The sequence below is a fragment of the Pseudovirgaria hyperparasitica genome (assembly GCF_010093815.1).
Source record: "Pseudovirgaria hyperparasitica strain CBS 121739 unplaced genomic scaffold EJ05scaffold_20, whole genome shotgun sequence".
In the NCBI taxonomy this organism is placed as follows: Eukaryota; Fungi; Ascomycota; class Dothideomycetes; order Acrospermales; family Acrospermaceae; genus Pseudovirgaria; species Pseudovirgaria hyperparasitica.
Genome location: NW_022985568.1, coordinates 537,647 through 559,941, shown reverse-complemented (window position 1 = coordinate 559,941; position 22,295 = coordinate 537,647). Strand labels below are relative to the sequence as shown.

The following is a 22,295-nucleotide window of genomic DNA, read 5'->3' as shown; positions in this document are numbered from 1 at the left end:
ATTATTCATCCTTGGACTGAGTCGTCGTTGAAGGCGAGTACGGCAACTCCGCAGCCGGTATGAATAGTTCACTATACAGAATTGTGTTGTACAACACCTTCATGGTAACAAGACTCCTAGTGCAGTGTACACCATCTTCGTCCGAGGAAGTCCTCGGTTTACCAGCGTCGGTATGGTTGGCCTGGGCGACTAGATCAGAGTAAGAAGTTCAATTGTACAAAGAACGCGAGAGATGCTTTGAGGAAGGTAGAGGAATGTGAACAATATAAGATGTAGCACAATCTCACGGACCGCTCGGCACCCTGGCTGAACCCCCCCCACTTCATAGATGGATCAGTCAGCCTAGTCTGATTGCGTCGAAGGAGACCTGTAATTGACAACGCAGAAATTTTCTGCCGGAAAGCGGCAAGTGCAATCGGGCTCATCCAGGCTGCTGCGTATATCCAAGAGAAGATGGCAAGTCATCAGGGTTGGAAAATGGGTTGGCAAGTAACACACCTCAAGCACAGGGCCGAGCTCACCATTTGCCTTGATCAGAGAACATCACGATATGCTAGAGATTCTCAAAATGTGCTAGAAGACTAGGTGGTAATAGACACTTTCCAGCACGTGCCATACTGTTTCAAGATTTGTAGGCCTTGTGCGACGGCGAGGCTCTACTGACACACATACTGCAGCGTTCGAGAGGTACTTATCACCCAAAGTCTACATACTAGGCATTCCTCGTAAGCTCGAATTCTTGGATTATCCCCCTGTGTAGGTAAGGTAAGACTATGCACGCGGAGTTGCCGGTGCCAAACGTGTCACTCTTTCTTTCTTATTGCTTTGGTAATCTTTCTCCATTGGAGTGTCGCATCGAGAATGTAAGGTACTCGAAGGCGTCACTATGGGCCCGTACATACAGCGAGTAAGCATGCAATGTGACACGTATACGACAGCTCAGCCTGCAAATGGGATTAGAGTACCTTTGTACTTAGTTGTACGAATGATGGCTCGCCTCTCGTGACGTACTGGCATCTACTGAAGCGTGGGGGGAACGAGCCCTGGGCATGTGAATGATAATCTCACACTAAGATGACGACAGAAACGTTATCCGACAACGTTGTAGGGCTGTTGGCGGTGAAGACCACGAATGAATACGAAGAGCGTGATGTATCGAGACCAATCAGGGGACTGGTATAGGACTTCTGAGCCCTTCCGAACCATAACGTCTGCACACAAGTAATAGTTCGTAAAGTCATTCTTGTCGATAGTGTACCACGCATATAGGACACCCAGGATACAATTCAAAAGATCCAGTCCACTGTCAATCAGTACGTTTGCGCCGTAACCGATTGTGATAAACACTGCCACGCGAATGATGAATCCTGTGACGTGCAGGAGTACACTACAGCGCTGGTTAGCAGCTGATCTCATGATGTAAGGGCTGAAATATACGCTTGATGAACGCCTTGCCATAGCTTCGATAGTCTGTGGTCGGGAACTCAGGTCAAATTTTGTTCTAAAAGTAGGGCTTGTGTGCTCGTCGTTTGGCCTATTACGGGCATGCGCTCCTATCTAGGCATGTAAACACGGACTCAGAGCAGGTGACGTCACTGAGACTTAGTATTCCAGTCAAGTGTGTCGAAAGTGCGAGCGAAGAGAAGCTTCCAAGGTCCTAGGCTCCGGACTGACCTTGGGAGACTTGTTGTGTTTGATACTAAATCAAAGATGTAAGTACTTACACGCCACGGCTGGCACCTTACTGTTGTTACACAGCAAGGTCTGCGGCACTGCTGCTCCGGGCGACTGATATTCGTGCCTCATCAGTGAATAAGATGACGAGAGACTGAATGGCAGGCATAAATTCTCGCTAGCGCGAAGCTAGTATCATTAGCGTGTACCACAAGAACACCAGAATGCGACGCGTTCCTTTCACAGCCACGTCCTAATGACACACATAACGACCTTAACGACGCAAAAGCTTGCTTTCGGCAAACACTTAAAACTTAAGCACAAAAAGCAAAAGAAGCTCCCGGCGGGGCTCGAACCCGCGGCCTTGAGATAACCACGACACACATCGTAAAAGTCTCACGCTCTACCGATTGAGCTACGGGAGCTCCGATGAAGACTGCTCAAAATGATTAAAATATATTAGCTAACAAAAAGAGCAGAGTAATACAAAATCATCATACGAATCATATATGCGGAACCTTTAGAGTTAGCGCCACTACAATTAACTATAACCCCAGCTAATGGCGATATTCATGTGCCGGATAAGCGAGATCATGTGATATCACCACCTAAGACAGCAACTTGGGTACGTGGGGCGATGTACATATCAAGGAAGGACCAGAGCATGCCGTAATATCAAGAGGCATCGCATTCCTCGCCTTCACACAGCAATGTGGAAGTAATCTTAATAACAGAAATGTTCACTCTGCTGCCGACGGCGAACTTCACTAATATGATCTAACAAGTTAACTGTTCAAGAACAGTAGGCTAACCTATACGGTTGAAAAGATGCAGAGTTGTAAACACAACAAAAAGACGAGTATCTACTAGACCAAGGCCATGCCACAAGATATGCTTATTCACCAATTGTTCGCCCGTCACTTGTATTGAACACAAAATGCACGGCTTCTTCTTGGTAGTCAAGAGGTAGGGATGGGCCTGCTACGTCCACAGCACGGTCCCCCCAGGGCCTCTTCGCTGCCTCAGGACGATTGTCAAGTTCGGCGTGCTCTTCCATGATCCTTTCTTGGGTAAGCATAGCGTAGTGACTCGAGTGCTTCAGGGTGTCGCGAGGCTCCGACAAGTATGAGCGTCTGAACGGGAAGAGTAAATCTGATCGCTGCTTAACAAGTCCAACCAAAGGTCTCGATCGAGCTGAAAAAGTATGCACTTCGGAAGCGCCGTAGAGCGAGGGGCATACGGTCGTTGGAAGGGATGCTTGCATACTGGCCCTCGACTTGAGACCTACGGATTCGTGATGTCTTCGGAGGCTAGGGCTTGATCTTGCCGCTGCTTTGTGGTCCTTCACGCGGTTTTCTTGCGCTCGGAGACCTGGAATGAAGCCTTGATGTTCCTGTCCCACTGCAAGTTGGGGGGCATCAATAAAGGGTAATGGGCCTACGTGCTCGTAGGAAGGGTGCCGCAGTCGGTGAAGTTTCAACGTGCGCACAAGAGGTATGAACGCCGAATCTTGGCTAGCCATTTCTGTCCGGAGGTGGGTAAAATGGGTGCAATAGTGGTAAGAGAGGCAGCTATTGGTCTCGGAGCGTGTGAGCCGAAATTCGCAAACTTCTAACTGGACTATATCGCCACTGACCCTTCAACGCAGTCCGTATAAGGATTGAGAGATTGTTGTTTGGAGTTTGATACTCCTCAGAGTCAGTCGCTGAGAGATTGTGCTTGTGAAAGTGATAGTGATGTGGTGATTGGATTGAATGTAACGTTACTTGGTGTACCTAAATGCACTCAGCGGCAGATATCGAACATTGAAGACACTCGCTTCTGCTCGCACGGAAGGTTCTATCTTGGAGTCTGGAATCAGGCAAGCCCGATTGCATGTAATGAGTATCAGCTGAAGGCTGGTATGGGAGGACTATCATGCGCCTAATACTAGAGCAAGATGTTCTTGAAAATAACATGATGGAAATTCACTATGCTCCTGAAAGATCAACTCCGGTTAGATGCTGTTCGGCTCTACTATTTGTCATGTTCAGCATCGTGCAATATGTGTAGAACTACGCTTCTATTGAAGTCTTTGTAACATGCGATGGTGATTAGTCGTGCAGAGATCTCATTGATGCAGTGACTCTGAACAGTAAGCAATCGCGACAACTCAACACTCACCAATAATAACAAACATTGTGTTGATTTCCTATACGAAGACCAATGTTGCATGCGGCCTGCTCAAAACTCGCTGTAGGGTGCCTCTGTTCGGTCAGCATTATAAGGCGATTAATTGACACGATGCCAGCCCTCTGATCGAGTCTTGGTGAATTTCAGCTTTTGTTAGAGGCGTTGACATAAGTCGCTGAGCCGGAAGAATGAGGTCCGCAACCTTGATGGACATACGTGTAGAACTATGCAAGAGCGCGGACCGGCGTTTCCACACGAGAAGGTACGCGTTTGTTGTCTACATGCTCCTTAAAGCTTACAGGCACGCGGTCATGTGAATCAGACTGCTCCTTAAATTCAGTATAATACTGCCTCTGTCGCGTGTGCCCAAAGTTCCCGACAACGAAATTCGAATTCTCTTCGGCAGCCCAGAGGACTTTTGAAGATACAACAAGTCTGTATTCGCCAGTATTAACATAAACCACATATCGTTTGTTAGTTATATGCCGCGGTAGCCGCGGTAACTGTTCGCTGACCTGGCTCAGCCCGGTGAAGACGCGTCGCATTCAGGGTACAGATTGAATATCATGGATCGTGTATGATTGGAGGACACTAAGGGCGCAATTTCTAACACAAAACTTCAGAGCTCTCTTTCGTTGCACTTACAGTCACGCTTGTGCATATATCCTTCTCTCTGATAGATTGAGTCCTGGGTAGTGAAAACTCGTCATCTAAGCATAGGTATAGCAAGATGTTTCCGCTACTCAGTCCAGAAAGTGAAGAAAAATGATGATTGACGCGCTCCTTATGTACTTTCCATTAGTTATGAACACTGATAAACCGACAGATAGACGCTACAGTATAAGCTTGAAGGCTACCAATAGGTGGGTTTGTCGTTTTCAGACACGCCATTATTCAAGGTCAAGGGCTATCGATAGGTAAGTTCAACATATCCAGAGACGTCATTTTTCGAATACGTAGACTACGAGAGCTGGCATCGGCTTGTCCCATACGTCACTTTACCTTCACGATTCCTACTTTTACAAAGTCTTCTCTCCTGTACATGAGTCATCGTTGGATAGGCATGATCCTCAACTTTACTTTCGCTGTTTCCTTAGACTATGAAAGAACGGAGGTTTTCGTTTTTTCCCAACAAACGACGCCGTTCTCCGTCTGTCGTACAGCGCGATCGTTTCATTTTCGTATCTTACCAGTGGGCGACCCTTCGGAGCTCGCTCCGTCCATACAGCTACCACAAACGTGAGGATTATGAGGCTTACTTGACACGTAGACCAAGCTCGTGCAACCATTGATGGTGAAGTCCGCATGGTCAAACGGTCAAACAGCCTCGGTGCATCCCTTGCTTCAGCCTCCGCAATCTCTTGCAAGACTGAGATTTTTACAGATCCAGGGTCACATGCACCCAAAATTCTGCAACGAACTTTACCAATCTTTTATAGGCACCGTCCCCCGTCTTCCAACATTCTGATACTTACAACAAATCCGAACCAACGTACGAATTACAACTCACAAACATGGCATACCTCACCAACGGCGCCCGAGCTATGACAAAACGTGTCCTAGAAGTTGAGCGCAAGTTCGCTGCGACACCAACATCTATTCAAACTCTCCGCAACGCCTCCTCTCCTATCTTCAAGCATCTTGCTCCACTCGGTCGTAAGACGTTCCGCGACACGTACTTTGACCGGGAAAATGCACTCTTCGGAAAGGGTGTATACATCCGGCGCCGTAACGGACTATGGGAGGCTAAGATCCGCGCGGGCGGCGACTTCATCAATTCGGCGTTCGAGGAGGTGGCTGGAGAAGAGGCCGTGAAGGAAGTCATCAAGGAGAAGTTGCACGTGGCAATTGAAGGTGTTTCTATTGAAGACTGTCTAGAAGTCGCTGCAGATTTCGTGACGGAGAGGGAGAGTTGGATGGTCCATGAGCGCTTCAGGGTGGACGTGGATGAGACGGATTTCGGATGCATGGTCGGAGAGGTGGAGTTGAAGGAGGACATTGAAGACCATGGACAGGATGAGGAAAAAAGGATGAGAATGGACGAGGAGAGGAGGAAGAGGATGGATGAAGACATCAAAGCGTTCATGAAAGCATATCCGGACACCTTTCCGGAGGGCAATGCAGTTGGAAAGCTCACTGCGTACTTCGATTGGAAAAAGCGAGAAGTGAAACTGAGATGAACGATCCATGGCAGATTGACTTTATCCCTGTCTCAAGAGCAGGGATCTAGTTGGCGCAGGGGGAAAAGCCCATCAATGGTCGTCTGGATGCCTAGGTAGTGGACGGATCAAAATCGTGCACTCTTGATTCCCGACGAGTTATCTGACTCTTTCCGAATACAAGAGGCCAAGACTGTCACATACAAATCCAACCCTGTACCAGATAAGCATGTGTATTTCTCTTTATCTCTTCAGTAGACTACATGGTGATCTGTTAGTACGTAAGTTGGTTTGATCTGGGTACTAAGGTCCAGTGTACTTGCCTTGCAAACAGTCAGGTCAAAACGTGCGGATGTGTGGATAGCATCAGTACCGAATTTGCCGCTCTATGGATAGACTATCGATATTCCTCCAATGATTGAGCGTACTTTTAGTCTTATTATATCAAGAGGTAGAGCGTTGTTCTTGCCTAAAGTTATGAGTTTTCCTATAGGAAGTAGAAGAACTCTTAGCTTAGCTTACTCACATGTTGGCGCACTTTGTTTGACTCCCGAGAGAGCGTCGAAACACGACCTAGCAGCAGCTCCTTACGCTACCTGCCCTGTGTGGCTTTTGTCTCATGCTCGTGACATAGCCACGGTAGTAGACTTAGGAGAGAAGATACGAAGGCAATATATCGACTAGTCCATAACGGGAAAACGTGCTTTCGCCTTCGCTCTCGGACATGGTAATTCCGATACCGAACTTAGCGGGTGTATGCAATGACATAATATATACTGACTGCTGCTCTCAATAGTCAAGGGAACTCGTCCTGCATCAGACGGACCAACTGCGCTGGCAAGGACGTGGGGATCCGAGCATTGCCGTCAAGAGTACTACTTTAGTCCCCTTGAAAGACGTCGTGGAGACTCTCCCTTGTCTACAGTACGTCGGTCAAGCTCAACGACGATGACGCTGACTAGAAAAACAGTTTCCTCAATAAACAGCCTTCATTCACTCAAGCATAAAACAAAAGCTTTCAACCCGTTGTCCTGATTTCGGGCACTAACACATAAATTTACTTCCGCACGCACTAGAAAGGAAATCCCACGACATCGATTCTTGAGTGCTGTGTACAAATCCTCTAAAACTACATCACCATTGCAATGGGTCCCAGGTTCTTCAAGAACGGGACTATCGTTTCATTCGATAAGGTCACCGAGTCTATCAAAGTTCTTCACAACGCTTCCCTATTGACAAGCGATGATGGCATCATCACGGCCATCACAACCCAGCCGGAAACACTCGTACTTCCAACAGACACAGAGATTATCGATGTAACTGACAAGATCGTGTGTCCAGGATTCGTCGACACGCATCGGCATACTTGGATGACCGCATACCGCACTCTTGGCTCCAACATTATTCTCGCGCAGTACTTCTCCTGGGTGAGTCAGATGTCAAAGGCTCGGAACTCGTACTCTGCAGAGGACATTTACGTCAGTGCTCTTGCTGGCTATGCGGAGGCGTTGAACGGAGGAGTTACGAGTATCGTGGAGCACGCTCACCATAACTGGGATCATGATGTTATGATGCGTGGTTTCGATGCGGCGGTTGATAGTGGGGCGAGGATCTGGTGGTGTTACGATATAATGGCTACGAACGAGTCGTTTTCAGGCGGAGAGCAGACAAAGGCACTGCTGGATCTGGCGGTGCGTCATAGAAGCACCAGGCCTGACAGTGCGGTTGCGTTCGGGTTGGCTTGGGACAGTCTATCATTCACTCCTCCAGACCAGGTTGAGCCCACTCGAGCAATAATCCAGTGAGTCGTATCGATGGGACATGAGTCTAGCGACGCTTCAAGCATTTTGCTAGAGGGTTGCTCATGTCCCATGCAATTACGCAGAAGTCATGGACTGACAAGACATAGATCTCTCAAGCCAGAAGTCATAACAGTCCACACGGTCGGTCCTGGCCCGTGGGGTTCTGGCAACTCGCCCACCCTCGCACACTCATACGCTCTTCTAGACAGCCCAAACCCACCCTGGATCTTCTCCCATGGTGGCTTCGTCACCGAATCCGACCGCGCTATCCTACGCAGCACCGACAACTTCATATCCATCACCCCTGAATCAGAAATGCATTATGGCCATGGACAGTTCTCCTGCTGCGATATCCAGGACCAGGCTGCGCTCGGTATTGATACCGCGTTTACCTTTAGCGGCGAGATCTTCACGCAAGCACGCATCTGGCTCCAAGCTGAGCGCGCAAGGAGGTATAATGCGGCGTTGAAGACGGCGATTCCGGACCGCTGTCCGATGACTGTAGAGCACGCATTCTTGCTTGCGACGAGGCATGGAGGAAGGGCTGTACGACGGGACGACATTGGAGTATTGACAGTAGGCGCAAAGGCTGATATCGTGGTGTTTGATGGAGAGAGTCCGAATATGGCGGGCTGGACGGACCCGGTTGCTGCGGTGATTCTACATGCGAATGTCAGTGATATTCGACATGTCTTGGTGGGCGGGGAGTGGAGAAAGAGAGACGGACAGCTTATTTTGAAGGAGGGGCAATGGGAAGGCCTGGCAAGAAGACTGAAGGAAGTTGCAATACGCGTTCAAGAAGAGAACCGGACTCCACCAGAGCTTCCTGACAATATCTGGGGTAATCCACTGACGACGCCTGAGGTTGTTGATATTCGTAGGGGGAAAGAGTGAGCTGGGTAAGTCATTCAAGATATATTTTATTATAGTTTCGTCATCGTATCAGGTCTAGAATTACGAAAGAGTAATGCATTGTGCAATTTGATTGTATTGTCCAGGGTCATCGAGTCTCGAAATCAGGGAGCTGTCCCAGGATAGCCATTCTAGCTTCAGGCTCGATACTCTGAGGTCAGCACGTCGTAAGTAACAGAGCCCTGCAGTCGAGCTGACGTATCCACTTCTATATATCGATATGTAATCGCTTTCAATTCATGCTTGTACAGTCTTGTCCACCTAACAGCGCGATATCGGCCTTTCAGCACGCCTGTCAATCAACCAATCAACCAAGGAACTAAACAACGAATAAAACCCCGAGACTCCTACATACAGTACCTACAACTGTATGTACCCAAGCTGCGCCTCGGACAAAAACGAGCACTACCCCTCTTCCCCCTCGCGGAAGAAAAAAACCGCCGACGAGCTGAGCAGTAGTAATTAAGAGGAAAAAAAAAAGCTTTGACTAGCCTAGCACCTCCCTGCCTACACACCGAATCTAACCTCGAGTCCATCGATCGAAAATGTAACATACTACAAGTACATGGTGTGGGATGGGAGGATTGACTGATTGCCTACTTACCTACTCAACTTGGTACTAGTAGGTCCTAGCTGCACAAGTCCACGTATCACGCACTGTATCGTAGGAAGTTTACTGGTAATAAACACTAACGAGTAGGCGAAGCACTATAAAACCTGTGCGTCTAGACATGTACATCGACCATCGACCACTAAGCAAGCCAGCCAGCAAAGCAAGTAGCACCGTCGTCAACAACGACATCACAATAACAAGCAGACCAAGCCGTCATAGGGCAGGTAATGGTAGGTACGTAGGCATTAAGTAGGTTAGGTAGGTTAGGTAGAGTATGTAGCAGGTAGTAGTCAGGTAGGTAGTGTGTATCCGAACAACCAGATAGTCAATACATTGATATTCATATTCCTCGTGTATGTGTAAACAAAAATGTGTATCCGCTGCCGCTCACTATATCCACCCAAATCCACAACCACCGAAATAACTGATGTGTCTCAGTGGGTCCAATTCCAAGTCCCTCGTTCCTCCCATACCGCAAAACTATTTGTGTGACAGACGAAGACATACAAACACACTGCACACACTGCACACTCGGCCGCGCCCAAGCATGTGCTGTTGATGCTGCTCTTCAAACTCTCTCCCAAGAAACAACAGAAACGCCCTCCAAGGAAAGGCCCAAGAAAAACCAGTTTTTCCTCCACCCCATGATTCGCAATACAAAAAACCTCCCTGAAAAAAAGACCAGGGAGGCTACAACAATCATGTAGGTATATATCCGCGACAAACCCTTGGCCCCCTTCCAACCCCGCCGATGCGATGACTGAGGAATGTTTTGAAACCAAAATAATAATAAATTTGATATAAGACCAGTAACGCCACGTGTGTCCAATTGGAAAAAGCCCCCCTCCTTCCTTAGTAAACCAACAAAATGTGTAAGTTGTTGGTGTGCCCGGGTGGGATGAATCATATAAGCAGAGAAGGGAAGAATACGAAGCAAAAAGGGGTATATATAAAGTAATACAAAGTCGGGGTGATGTGTTTAGAGTGGTGCGGATGGATCTATCGAGAGCGATGTACGCCAAGGTCGCTTAGCGCTTGCCGTCGTGACTGTCAGCGCCCGTGGACAGGGCCTTAGGCGAGTGGTTGGCTTCGTCGTCTTTTGCGCCCTCGGCAGAGGCTTTGCCGCATCCCTTAACGAGGATATGTCGCTGTTTAAAAATCAGTCAGCTAAAGGCTCATGGAAAAAGGTATGTATAATCAGAGTAGTACTAACCTTCAACGCATCCTTGCGAGAGAAGCTCTTATCACAGTGTCCACAAGGGAACGGCTTAACGGCCAGATGGATCCGCTTATGGCGCTTCAGATCGTGATTCCGGTTGAAACTCTGTGGGCATTGATCGCACTTGAACGGCCGGTCGTTTGTCGGCTGATGCTGCTGCTGCTGATGTTGCGAGGCGTACATATGGCTCATGCTGGCGGCGTGTCCACTGTTGAAGCCGCCCATCATGCCGTGTTGCATCGCGCCCACTAGCGATAGCTGACCACCGGGATTTTGCACATTCGACAGCACAGGACCTGGAAGAGGGTATCCGCGGAATGGCTGCTGGTATTGGTGTGGCGAGTGATGTGATGGTGCTTGAAGAGTTGGTACTGGAGCTCCACTGTTGGCAGGCGACATGCGATGCATCTGACCACCGGCGCTCAGTGGAGACTGCTGTGTTGGAGAAGGACCGCTGGAGTAGGGATATGGTGACTGCTGCGGCGCGGTGTTCTGCTGTTGGTGGTAGTATGTTGGCGTTTGTGGTTGGCGGTTTTGTTGGTGGAATTCTTGCTGGGCGTGGACTGGTGATTGTTGTGGTGCTGACGTGCTCACTGGTCCTTGTGAGCCCATCATGTTCGACATCGGGTAGTGCTGGGCAGGCATCGAGGACAGAGGCGCAGGCGCAGACATGGATCCGGACGATGTGAAAGATGGGAGGCTGAGATCGTTAGGTGGTGGAGGAAGCCCTTTAGGAGACTGTAAGTACATATTCCTATGCAGAGTCGGTTCGGGGTTTGGGGTACACAAACCTCGTGATTGTTGTTGATATTGATGTTGCTGTGGCTGCTGATGTTGTTGCGATTGCTGATGACCTGATTGGAATCCACCATACGACTGATGTCCTTGCGACTGCGGTGACGGCCAATAGTGGTGAGTATATGGCCCGATAGCTTGTGCCGAGCCTCCTGAGCTATTGCTCGTAACGCCAGTTGAGACTGGGCTGAGACCGTCTCCAGGTACGTTACTTGGCGGTGTCAGGAGATTACCGACGCTGGCTGTCGTTCCGATGGCTGGGGTAGCCTGAGAAGATGTTATGGAGCCGTACGGGTTGATCTTGTTGAATTGTGAAAGTGGAGGAGGGGGAAGTTCGAAGTTTGGTAGATTCGACGCGTTTGGTCGTCTGGCTGTGAAGCTTGAGGGCGCCCCCAAGGGATCCGGTCCCCCGTGCATCTGATGATGAGGAAGAGCCACGGCTGCCGCCACGGTGCCGGTTGTTTCTCGATAAAGGCCTGTTGGCCGGTTCGGATCAATAGAAGATGGAAAGAGCCCGTCTGGAAGGAAGACGGCTCGCGAACGGAAGAGGTTTCAAAAGGCAATCTCGGACCACAACAAAACGTCTATGGAATTGGATGGTCGTTGAGTGACTTTTCTAGTCGAACGCGTTGTCGGGGGTAGATTCGAAGGTGCGAATTAAAGCCTTGACTTCAGCTAAGAGTCAAAGTAAGTAGACTAGTTTGCGGATTTCTTTGTCTGTCGAAGATGACGGGAACAGAAGACTCGGCGAGGAGAACTGGCTGGACAATAGAATAGCGGTCCGAATTGGGCGACTGTAACGCTGGAAGATGATTGCTCTATCGCAGACTGGCAAAGCGAAGACAGATAGGTCGGCGAATGATCTGTACCTGCGCGGAATGGGAAGGCGTGGTGAGCACAAATGCACGCTTTGCCAAAGAATTGCTAGAAAGTCTTAGTGAACGCGAAAAACCAGTGGACGAAAAGCGAAAGCAAGGACGTACAGTGCAAGAAGGACGGGAGAGGCCGTAGTACTACCACAGCAATTCCAGCGATGAAAGAGAGCAGGTTCGGGAGATCCCAAGATCTTGGGTAGTGCAAGCTGTTGTGCTTTGGTGACACGAAGCTATGCAAGATTGGGATTCCGGTAGAGGTGAAGATATTCCAGGAGATCAGCACAGAGTTGATGGTGTTAAGGTCTAGGATATGAATATGTAACGTGTGAGAGATGAGAGGGCGTAGAGGTGGGGTATATGGTCGGCTGTTGGAACTGCGTATGGATGTTGGAGTGGCAGATGCTTGATATCCTTTAGACTGACAATGATGACCGGAACTAGGAGTCCAAGTGAATATGACGATCAAGTCGAGCAGAGGTGTTGTTGTTTTGATATCCAAGATGAAGAGCCGGGAAAGGCGGGCGTCGGCTTGCTGTCGATCCTTTCAAGTAACGGGAGGCGGAGGCGAAAAGGCTGGACTGGACTTGACTCTGAGACCACACACGGAAGGCTTTCACTTTGTCTGAGTGTGAGTGGAGAGATATGTGTGTGTGTATATGTGTATGTGTGTGTGGTAGGCGTCACGTATATGTAGCCAGCTTAGGATCGGTCAGGTTTGGGGATTCGCGTGGCTTACTGGCAGAAGTGAATCGGAATGGAATAGAGGGGGGGGGAGGGGGGTATAGTGTGCATAGATACGTAGAGGGTCTTTGTCCAAGCGTTGCTTCTGATGTGATCTGGATCGGACGGAGAGTTGGGGCCAAGCGGTAGCTCGACCGAAGCAGAGAGCCAGACGAGCCAGGCTACTCAGCTACACTTTGACGCAAGCGGATATGGTAAACGAGAACACGGCCAGGCGACTTTTTGTCTTTTCTCAAACTAATTAATGGATGCAGAGATTGGAAACTCGTGAGTAATGAGGTGTGGGAAGACGAACCTCCTCACTCACTCGTAGCGGGGGTCCTGGAGACAAGGGGGGGGCGGATTACAGCTTTCCTTCTCCCACAAAAGAACAAATGGATTGTTGCTGCTGTTGTTGTAGTAGCTATTAAGACAAGACAGGACAAGTTCGATAGCTTTTGCTACCAATGAAGAACGCGCATATATGCGTCGGCGCGCAGAGGGCGGTAAAGCGAAGGATGTTGGAGTTGCAAAGGGAGTGTGTGGGTGTGTTGTACTGTATGTCGTTATGTCAGTCAGGGGTTGCAGCGGCGGGCGGTTTGGCTGGCGGGCAGCCGCTGGGTTGGCTGCTGGGCTGCTGGCGGTGGGCGGTACTGGTAGTTGGTAGCTGGTGTGCACGGCACATTTGCTGCTTGTTCCTTGTGTGCACAAAACATAGGTACGTACTGTACATACATACATACTACTACGTAGCCCGGAGAGAGACATCAAGGCTCCTTGAATTGGCACCGACAACCACATAGTCACGATGCTGAGTGAGATACAGGGCTGCCATGCGACTGGGTTACTACACACTGACTTGACTTACACTATCAGATACACCTCCCATCTGGATCTGCGTATCGCGGATAGCAATACCGGGAATCCCTCTCCTGCAATCCTGGACTGCTGGCAACCCAGCTGCCACAGGAGCCCAGGACTCAGGAGCAGAACCCATCACAGCTGATGAGTGAGTGCACGATTGCAAGGCAGGGGCAACAAAGACAAGGACATGGCCCTGATCTCGCTCCAGGCCCCCGGTGAGTGGATGGCAGGCAGGCAGGCGACCAGCAGCAGCTGCAAGTCTGGTCAGAATCCCTGACTCTTCTCACGCCCTAGGCCCTGTGACCCTGTCAGTGCATCTCTGTTGGGCCCCAGAAGACGTCGTTGGCGTGCGGGATGGGCTTGAAGGGAGCGCTGAGGCCATTCTCGGCTCCAAACTTTGCACAATCCACAATGCTTGGTATACTATTGCCCTATCCGCTTGGCGGCTGGCCCCTACCTAGCTTTCTCTGACAAAGCGCTGTGTGTTGTGCTAATTATACTAGTGAAAGGGACAATAACTGCTCGCTACGGATCACAAGGCCCTGTACGTAGAGAGAGAGAGAGAGAACCTGGGGGGTTTTCTGGCCGGAGTACGTACCTACTGCATATGCTTGGTTAAGCAAGGCGGAAAAGCCGAAGGCATACAGAGACTTAGGGATCGGAAATGCACACGGATAATCATCATTAAATCTCCTACAAGCTAAACAGGGCACTGCCGGTGGCCAGGAAGCGGGAGGTGCCAGAGCACGTACTGTAGTCACATCGCATAATACTGTCTGTACCTGTGAACTGCCTACAGATAGTGGCTATGCTAAAGATAGTCGATCGTCATTCAGCCCATCTTGTGCTTGCTGTTGCTGTTGCTAATTACCTCTAAGCTAACTTCGTCCTCTTCTTCATCTTCTTGTTGTGGCTACTGTTTCTCTTCTGCATTCTTTTCGAAATATCACAGGACGGTCTTTCGCCTCCAGCATCAAGCAGGCCGTTCCCTGTCCCGGGGAGTTTTGACCCGACCCGAGCGGATGGCGCAGAGAGTGGAATAGCTACGCACACACGCGCACTGGCAACATCAATCATCATTCATCATCGTTTTGAATCTTGATCCAGCACAGAGATCCACTTCTGGGAATTGGGATTTTCTCCTTTAGCGAAACGGACGCTAAGCCCGATACCGCCCGAACGCTACAGCCAGTCAGAGGTCCCCCCCTAAGATCCAGCAAGCAGAGAGTCCGGCCGGCGTACTCTCAACTCGGGATTGGCGTCGTGGGGAACGGGAGTGGAGTTGTGATAGTGTGGAAGTGTGGACTTGGTCGACGGTTGGACGGTGCTTGTTTTTGAATTGGGTTCTCGTCTTCGTCAATCAATCAACCCAAGGCATGCATCCTCCTATCGCAGGCGCTTGAGCGACCTAATAGCCTGAAACACACTCGCATGTGCCGTTCTCCACACACACACATACCTACATACGTACATACATACACACACGCACACCATCATCTCTCACTCTTTCTTCTTCTGCTGAAGCCTCTGAAACATCAGAAAGCCTGGAAGCGATGGCGGCGCAGTTGAAAGGTGTAGCAGAACGCCTGGCACCTGCATCGGCGCTGTAGACTATTGCATGCAGTCGTGTGCCAGAAGGGGAAGATTGGAAGAAGAAGAAGCGCTCTATTGGACAGCTGACTGAGCCGCTACGAATCCTCCGTAGTGTGTGTGCAGAGAGCAGAGAAGCGCGTCAGGTCTATCTGTACTTAACCTCTAATCTCTATGGTTCCTACTCGGGAACGCGCATGGTCCAGCGAATACGAGACTTTTGAATCCACCCAGCCATGTATAGTATGGTAAGCGAGCACACACCTCGGCCGAGCTCTCCTCCCTCTCCTCTCCTAAACCATGGGTCGGTGAGGTCCCAGGGAAACCAACAACAGCACCACCCAGGAACTAAGACAGATGACTTATTCCTGTTTTGTCTCCTCGACCGCTGCGCTGCCTTGTTGGAGCGAACACTCTGACGCTCCAATCCTGCGTCCAAGGCAGGCCCAGGGACAAGCGGCAGGCTGCGTCCTCTCACTCAACCAGACACACGCGCCCCCATGAGACTAATCACATCTCGTCATCGTCATCCAGAGACCATGTGCTCAATATTCTCTATCTGGAGCGCGCGCGCTTGACTCTTGTCCCTGCCCTGTGTCCATGCCTGCTTGCGTGCTCGTTCGCTCGTTCGTTTGTGCGTGCGTGCGGCGGCCAGGGATACATCTCACCGGCCACCAGGGAAAGAAGAAAAAGGGTATGGATCATTTTAATTATCCAACATTACGGTGCGACCAGAAGCTGCGACAGGATGAGAAGATGCTGCTGATTGCACCAAATGCTGCAGCATCTGGTTGGCGCACTCTCTGCACGCTGCCGATCTCATTGGTGATCTCGCACTTACAGTATCGCCCAGTCGTGTGAGTGCCCTGCTGTTTTGTCCAGCGTTCCACGTGGGTATGGTATGGCGGCAACAGGCCCTAGGGCAAGGGGAGGGGGGTGGTGAGATGAATGAGCAAAGGTCCCCATGTGCATTCTCTCTCGTTTAGTGAGAGCTCTGACGAGAGAGAGAGAGACATCCATCCATTCCAACCACGTCAGATGTTTGAGTTCTGATATATTATATTATTTATGGATAATACAGTACGAATAAAATGCTAGTCTCTTGTCAGTCCTACTAGGTGGCTATAGATTTGGCTTGCAGTGGGGGCATGAAAGTCAGTTCCAATGGCACTATGTATGTATGCATTATGGTCAAAACTGTCCACGCCACGGGCAGAGGTGTTCGCCAAACAGCCACAATCGCACCCACCCGTCGCCATCTCCTCCACCGAGCAACAGGCAGCGCACGAGGCATTGCTTGGCAACATAAAATGTCTTCAAATCCTTGGGGTCCAAGACCTCCAGCGTTGGCTTCTTCTGGTCATGGACATGACAAAGATGTCTTGCTCGGAACGGGTGAACCAATGGATAATGGGATAATATGTTGCATTTTTGTGTCATGGTACGCCGGGAAGGAGTCGGGAAACTGCAATGTACGCATATATACATACGCACACGCACACGCACACGCACAAGCACGCACACACGTACAGAGCATTACTATTGCTCTCAGCACTTCATAAATAATACCATCAATAATGCTTGAGGAAGAGAGTCCGCGGGCTTTTTGTACGATGTGGATTCGCGAGGTTCGAGGTTGATTGTGGACTTGTGGACTTGTGGACTTGTGTGCATCCGCCACCCTTACACAGACTCCCAGCAGCGCGGTTTCTGGCTGGCCTAGGCAAAAAGTCTTGCAGGGTACTGTACCAGGTAGATAGATCGCATGTTGAGTGTTCTGTGCTCTTCAGATCTCATCGGGGCCAGTAAATGGACTGGACCATCCTGGTATCGAAGTAATATTATCAATTAGTGCGTGCTCTTGGTCATACTGTCTGTGGCTCTCCATTGCGGCTCTGATACATACGAAGCTTTCTGGCTCGCATGTGTACTGTACCATAGAACGTAGCAAAAAGACGTTTACGCCATAATGCCACACGACGTCAGAGCAAAAGTTAATATATCATTCAAACCCTATCATATAGTTCGATACAACAGGACATGCCCTCTCCAGTTCGTCAAGTGTTCGTCACCAACGTCCAAATGTAAACATGCAGGACAAAGGCATCGTGCGACGTTGACAAGGATAGCCCCGTCGGTCCGTCAATTGTAGCCTCCGCGGCAGCATCGCCTCGCTTGCGATGTAAAATAGAGGAGATGAAACGCGAAAGAAGCGTAAACAACTAATGCTACTAACACTGCCAGACTTGTCGCAAGTTGTTAGTTCTCTTTCGTCTCCCACATCTAGCACATCAGGTGGAAGGGCGTGGCATACGTCAAGCAGCCTGATATCGAAGCCACCACAGCCCAAGGCGCTGTTTCTGCAGCGTGGGAGCAGCCGCCATCGCCATCGCACGAGGCCTCTAGGGGCCCAAGAGCAGCCAAGACACCCTCGACCTCTCCCTGTATGCATGAGGTGGTATCTAGGCTCACGAGCGCAAGACGCAAGTACATACTCGCTCTTAGTCTCAAAGGGGGGATATCGAAAAAGCCACATCGTCAATGCATCGGGAGAACCATCACGTCCCATCCACCACGACGCACGATGAGCCTGGGCCTTTGCAAGCCCCCGAGAGAGAGAGCGCCATGTTCTGTCGGCAGGCCACGCGGGCGGCGGGCGTCGTCGGCGTCGAAAAAGGCGCCTCTCTCGGTCATCCCCGAGCCTTGTCTGTTGTGCGGCGCAAGGGGACCCCAGGCATGTAAATATCCTAAAAAGTATTGCCTTTTCTGGCCCACCATACAATTTACAGGACGGTTACTTACCTACTTGCAAAATAAACCCTAGACTTTGCTCGGAATTTCCAAGCTTGGCCCAGTCGATTCGCGGACCCCCTCTCTCTCAACTTAAATCGCTCGCGGGACTGACTGTTAGTTCTAGCTGTCTGTCCTCTTGAATGGTACAGTAGGTAGACGATAATTACCGATGTGAGGGGGAAATGCAGACGGCCGAGCAGTCGCGTCATTCGTCTGTAGTAGTAGGTAATTCACTTGAGGTAACAGGAGGAGAGAGAGTAGCAGGACCGTTGTCGGTCGTGGTGTTGTTTACATTTGATAATGATACTGACCATGGCCACGGCATCCTTAGCTGTGCAAGAGCCTCATCAGATCCCTCAGAACCACGAGTTTGGCGTCTCCAGATCGTCTCCAGGTTCTAGCATGTTTGCGACTTCAAGCCCACCGCGCGCCTTTGGTCGATCGCTGGAGATTGGGGTTTGCCCACTATAAACCACCACCACAACCGCAGCCATCGAGCCGACACACCGGATCCTATCATCCCTCACACACACACACACACACACACACACACACACACACACACACACACACACACACACACACACACACACACACACACACACACACACACACATACACACACCCACGCAAGCAAAAGCAAACATGGACGATGCATGGACGCACGACCTGGTAACCCCCCCATGCCGCCGCCCTCCTCTACCACCATTGCCACTACTGTATACCTGGTGTTGTGTTTGTGTGCCAACATGCTCGTCTCTCGCGTGGCCGCCTTCGGCTCAGCCTGATCCTTCGACGCGCCCGCACTACTGCAGCGCAGTGCCCTGCTAGCAGACAGACAGACAGCATCAATTATCACTACATATTGCGCGCAGGCTCGACTCAGTCATTGGATCTTGATATCTCGAATGCTTCTTCCGGCGGAGATAGACGTACTTGTTAGTTAGCTCATAAACCCTCGGGTCTAGCCAGTAGACTGACTCCTGGAGTCGAGGTCGAGGTCGAGATCTTGGATAATTCCCCCCCTTATGCTTGGCCTCCGTGGCCCGATCCATGCCACCGTCATTGGAGCCGCCCCAGCCACGCCGCAGCCCTTTTTCCTTGTTTTCTTTCCTTTCTCTTCTGGTTGTTAATTCTACGCTGCCCGTTAAGCCTTCAAGCCGCAAAACGCACTCGACCGCAGGCTGCTCTGGCCTCTTGGTGGCCGCCTGGCAGGGCAAATCTTTGCCATCTTCGGGCTCTGTCTGTACTCGCAACCCAGGCCCTGCGCTGATCACAACCCCATATGGGAATTTCGAGGTCGAGACTGTGATTCAATGTTTGCTCATGATGCACTTTCATCGACGACAATGTTGACGACGACAACATGTACCCCGGAGACACTCACTTCCTTCCAGTCTTATGCAGCATCTGTCATCACGGAGGCGCCGCTTCAATGCTCTCCTGGCCTGCCTACGTAGTTACTTACACACTTACCTACAACCCCCTCTAGCTTCCTCTGTCAACTCGACTATACCTGCCATGCCTGACTGTCCCGACGGCCTCTGCGAAGATGGCATATGCGGCCTCTGGGTCTGGCGTGTGCCTCCATCAAGCCTCCCAAGCCTACTTACACTCTCTCGCAAGAGAGGAGGCACAGAGTGGCTGTCCATGGCTTCACGGCTCTCCACGCATTCGCCTCGACTCACTCACTCACTTACTAATACCTAAGGGGTCAATCTGTATGTCCCATGTGCGCGTGCGCGTGTGTGCGTGTGCGCGCGTCTAAGCGCTGTGCATGATTCTGGTATGGATGATAACTTGGATGTGTTGATGGATGGATCGGTAGATAGTGGGTTGGAATGGCCAAAGTATGCCGCCTATCGATTTCCAGGTTGATGCTTTGATACTATACATGTACATGCATTTACGGCGACTCCATTGGCTGCAAAGACGCTCGCTCCGGCGCAAATGATACGTATGATTCAAGGCACACACAAGACACAGACACACGCTCCGCGGCCTTCGCAAAGTGTCACATATCGTCATTGCACGATGTGTATGGATAGTTCGCGTCTAGCCAGCCATCCATTATCCTTGGGGGCTAAGTTACTAACCCACTGAGTAACTGACTATCTACCCTGATTTTCCCCACTCTCTTTTCCCTTACGGCCAGAGTAATATGGGGCTCCAGGTGTCCCATCTACTATTTCCGCTTCTGGAAATACCTTAGCTGGCCCGGCCGACTCTGTACTGCACGGGGGCGGCATCACTACTCGGCGCTTCTTTTTGCCCTTAAAGTTGGCGCGCGGGGGGGAGGGGGTTACAGGTTAGTCGGTCCTTGAGTTGCGGCGGCAGAGACCCGCCAGCCTCGAAGCGAGCGAGCGGCCGCCGGTCACCAGCTATATCCATTCTATCAATTGCTTTGTCCGCCCGCGCTTACTATTTTACCTACGTATACTGTATGTATCTCGGCAGGAAATGGAGAAAAAGGGCGGTCTCTTTTGTTAAGGCCGGCCGAGGTTTTGGGACCCAGACCGCTGAAGACCGTCTTGGCTTCCCGTCCTTGGTCGATGACCTAGGTGTCAACAACGGCGACGACCGCCGTACCTGCGAGTGACTATTGTCTTGGTTGGGCTGTGATCTAATGCTCGTCTATCTGTTCTGTCGGAGCGGCGTGACTATGTCCTCCGCACTAAAACAGTCATTGACGTAGATTGATCGTGTGCGAACGAGTTGACCAGTCCCGAGACCGGACTGTAAACAGAGCGTGCATTTGACAGCGACGATGTCTGTTCACTAGGTATCCACGGCGTGCACGACTACTTGTCGCTAACTAAACGGCCCAGGCAGTGAATAAATGAACGACGTCATCCAACTACCGGTACCTAACCACCACCACCACTATCATTAGTATCCATAGACGCCAGTGGCAGATTCTCACATACCTAGGTAGCAGCCTCTCCGCCACCACTACACATCCACACCCGTCGTGACACTTGACAGGCAAGCCCGAGGTCCATCCACACAGCAGCCACATGTCTGTCCAGTAGCCTGATGCTTAGGCAGGTACGACAGGTAGTCTCATCGACTACTATAATACTAGGAGGTAGACGGCGAGACGCTTGAGAGCTGTTTTTTTGACTGTTTACACGCCGTTTGTTAGACATCAAGAATTGTGACCGAGGCCTGAGGAGTAGCTCATATGTTCGGAGACCTTGTTATTGTTAGTTAGTTCGTTAGTTACTTGAGGCATCAGTCTGGCCAATTTTGCTGCTAGAGTATCGCCAGACTAATTGGTTGTTTTAGAAATGGATTAATTGACACATTGCACCCCACTTCACATATACTCTTTTTCAAACCACACACAACTGTGTACTCTTCAGATTGTGTGACTAAATCGCATGATCCGTCCACCGTCTATCTAGCATCTACCCAGCAAGTTATATACTGGGTTGAATCTTAACACCCAAAGTCGCATAGTTCTTCACTCTTAAGTAAACTGATTGCAAAATAGGAGACAGACTCGTAGATGACCCCACGCAGTCACGATATCTGTATCTTCAGCGTCTAGGGGTGGTAAAGGTGGTGGCAGAATTTACAGGCAAATTATATAAGTTCATAGTATCAACAATACTTGCTGTTTGCCAGCGCCTTATCAATCAAAAGCGTCGTGAGTCGTTGTATGAGATCGACATGCCTCTTCTACACATCCAGACAAGCTATGTATCATCTAAAAAAAGACACATCCATAGCTGAAACCTGGAATCAAATCAAATCCACTCCACTTCCATCATCCTTAGCACCCCTGGTATCTCTCTGTGTGGAGCATCCGACACGCAAACTCTCTACACGTGCCTATCATTCCCGTCTGTACAACAAAGCCAGACACAGTTTCATATTTCTCTGGCCGTCTAGTCGCCGTCGAATATGAACTACCCTCCAGGACGAAAATTAGTCTTGACTTAGTCCACGCTCCTGCACCAGGGCCCCTGACGCGTGAATCGCGATCGTAACGTTACACCACCCTTGAGGCCATCATACACGTAGGTAGATAGGTAAGTAGGCAGGCAGGTATGAACAAATCTATACTCCGCACTTGTGCTGGTATGTCGTGGTTATGTTCTG

General features: G+C 50.2%; 7 protein-coding genes and 1 non-coding gene across 8 annotated transcripts; 4 read left to right on the top strand and 4 right to left on the bottom strand.

The window, feature by feature from the left end:
- Positions 1-1,089: 1,089 nt before the first annotated feature.
- Positions 1,090-1,416, bottom strand: EJ05DRAFT_505114 (uncharacterized protein; the record flags this gene model as incomplete). The annotated part of the gene is made up of 1 exon (XM_033747666.1): positions 1,090-1,416. One exon carries the CDS (start codon positions 1,414-1,416, stop codon positions 1,090-1,092), a length of 327 nt encoding a protein of 108 aa, XP_033595929.1.
- Positions 1,417-2,009: 593 nt separating this feature from the next.
- Positions 2,010-2,099, bottom strand: EJ05DRAFT_t75. The gene has a single exon. It is a non-coding gene; the product is annotated as a tRNA-Lys (tRNA).
- Positions 2,100-2,361: 262 nt separating this feature from the next.
- On the bottom strand, positions 2,362-3,392 carry EJ05DRAFT_514945 (uncharacterized protein). Its single transcript, XM_033748569.1, has 2 exons — positions 3,311-3,392; positions 2,362-3,253 (listed from the first exon to the last, which is right to left on the bottom strand). The coding sequence occupies exon 2, from the start codon at positions 3,194-3,196 to the stop codon at positions 2,570-2,572; it is 627 nt and encodes a 208-aa protein (XP_033595928.1). The 5' UTR covers positions 3,197-3,253; positions 3,311-3,392; the 3' UTR covers positions 2,362-2,569.
- Positions 3,393-5,360: 1,968 nt separating this feature from the next.
- Positions 5,361-6,026, top strand: EJ05DRAFT_541972 (uncharacterized protein; the record flags this gene model as incomplete). Its single annotated transcript, XM_033749696.1, has 1 exon — positions 5,361-6,026. The coding sequence occupies one exon, from the start codon at positions 5,361-5,363 to the stop codon at positions 6,024-6,026; it is 666 nt and encodes a 221-aa protein (XP_033595927.1).
- Positions 6,027-6,696: 670 nt separating this feature from the next.
- On the top strand, positions 6,697-8,763 carry EJ05DRAFT_458013 (Metallo-dependent hydrolase). The gene is made up of 3 exons (XM_033742546.1): positions 6,697-6,929; positions 6,976-7,806; positions 7,915-8,763. The coding sequence occupies exons 2-3, from the start codon at positions 7,151-7,153 to the stop codon at positions 8,699-8,701; spliced, it is 1,443 nt and encodes a 480-aa protein (XP_033595926.1). The 5' UTR covers positions 6,697-6,929; positions 6,976-7,150; the 3' UTR covers positions 8,702-8,763.
- Positions 8,764-10,360: 1,597 nt separating this feature from the next.
- Positions 10,361-11,763, bottom strand: EJ05DRAFT_490165 (uncharacterized protein; the record flags this gene model as incomplete). The annotated part of the gene is made up of 2 exons (XM_033745856.1): positions 10,361-10,480; positions 10,546-11,763. 2 exons carry the CDS (start codon positions 11,761-11,763, stop codon positions 10,361-10,363), a joined length of 1,338 nt encoding a protein of 445 aa, XP_033595925.1.
- Positions 11,764-12,533: 770 nt separating this feature from the next.
- On the top strand, positions 12,534-13,055 carry EJ05DRAFT_216255 (uncharacterized protein). The gene has a single exon (XM_033739871.1). It carries the CDS (start codon positions 12,646-12,648, stop codon positions 12,913-12,915), a length of 270 nt encoding a protein of 89 aa, XP_033595924.1. The 5' UTR covers positions 12,534-12,645; the 3' UTR covers positions 12,916-13,055.
- Positions 13,056-16,489: 3,434 nt separating this feature from the next.
- Positions 16,490-18,137, top strand: EJ05DRAFT_514941 (uncharacterized protein; the record flags this gene model as incomplete). Its single annotated transcript, XM_033748568.1, has 3 exons — positions 16,490-16,790; positions 17,640-17,839; positions 17,901-18,137. Exons 1-3 carry the CDS (start codon positions 16,544-16,546, stop codon positions 18,135-18,137), a joined length of 684 nt encoding a protein of 227 aa, XP_033595923.1. The 5' UTR covers positions 16,490-16,543.
- Between the last annotated feature and the right edge of the window lie 4,158 nt (positions 18,138-22,295).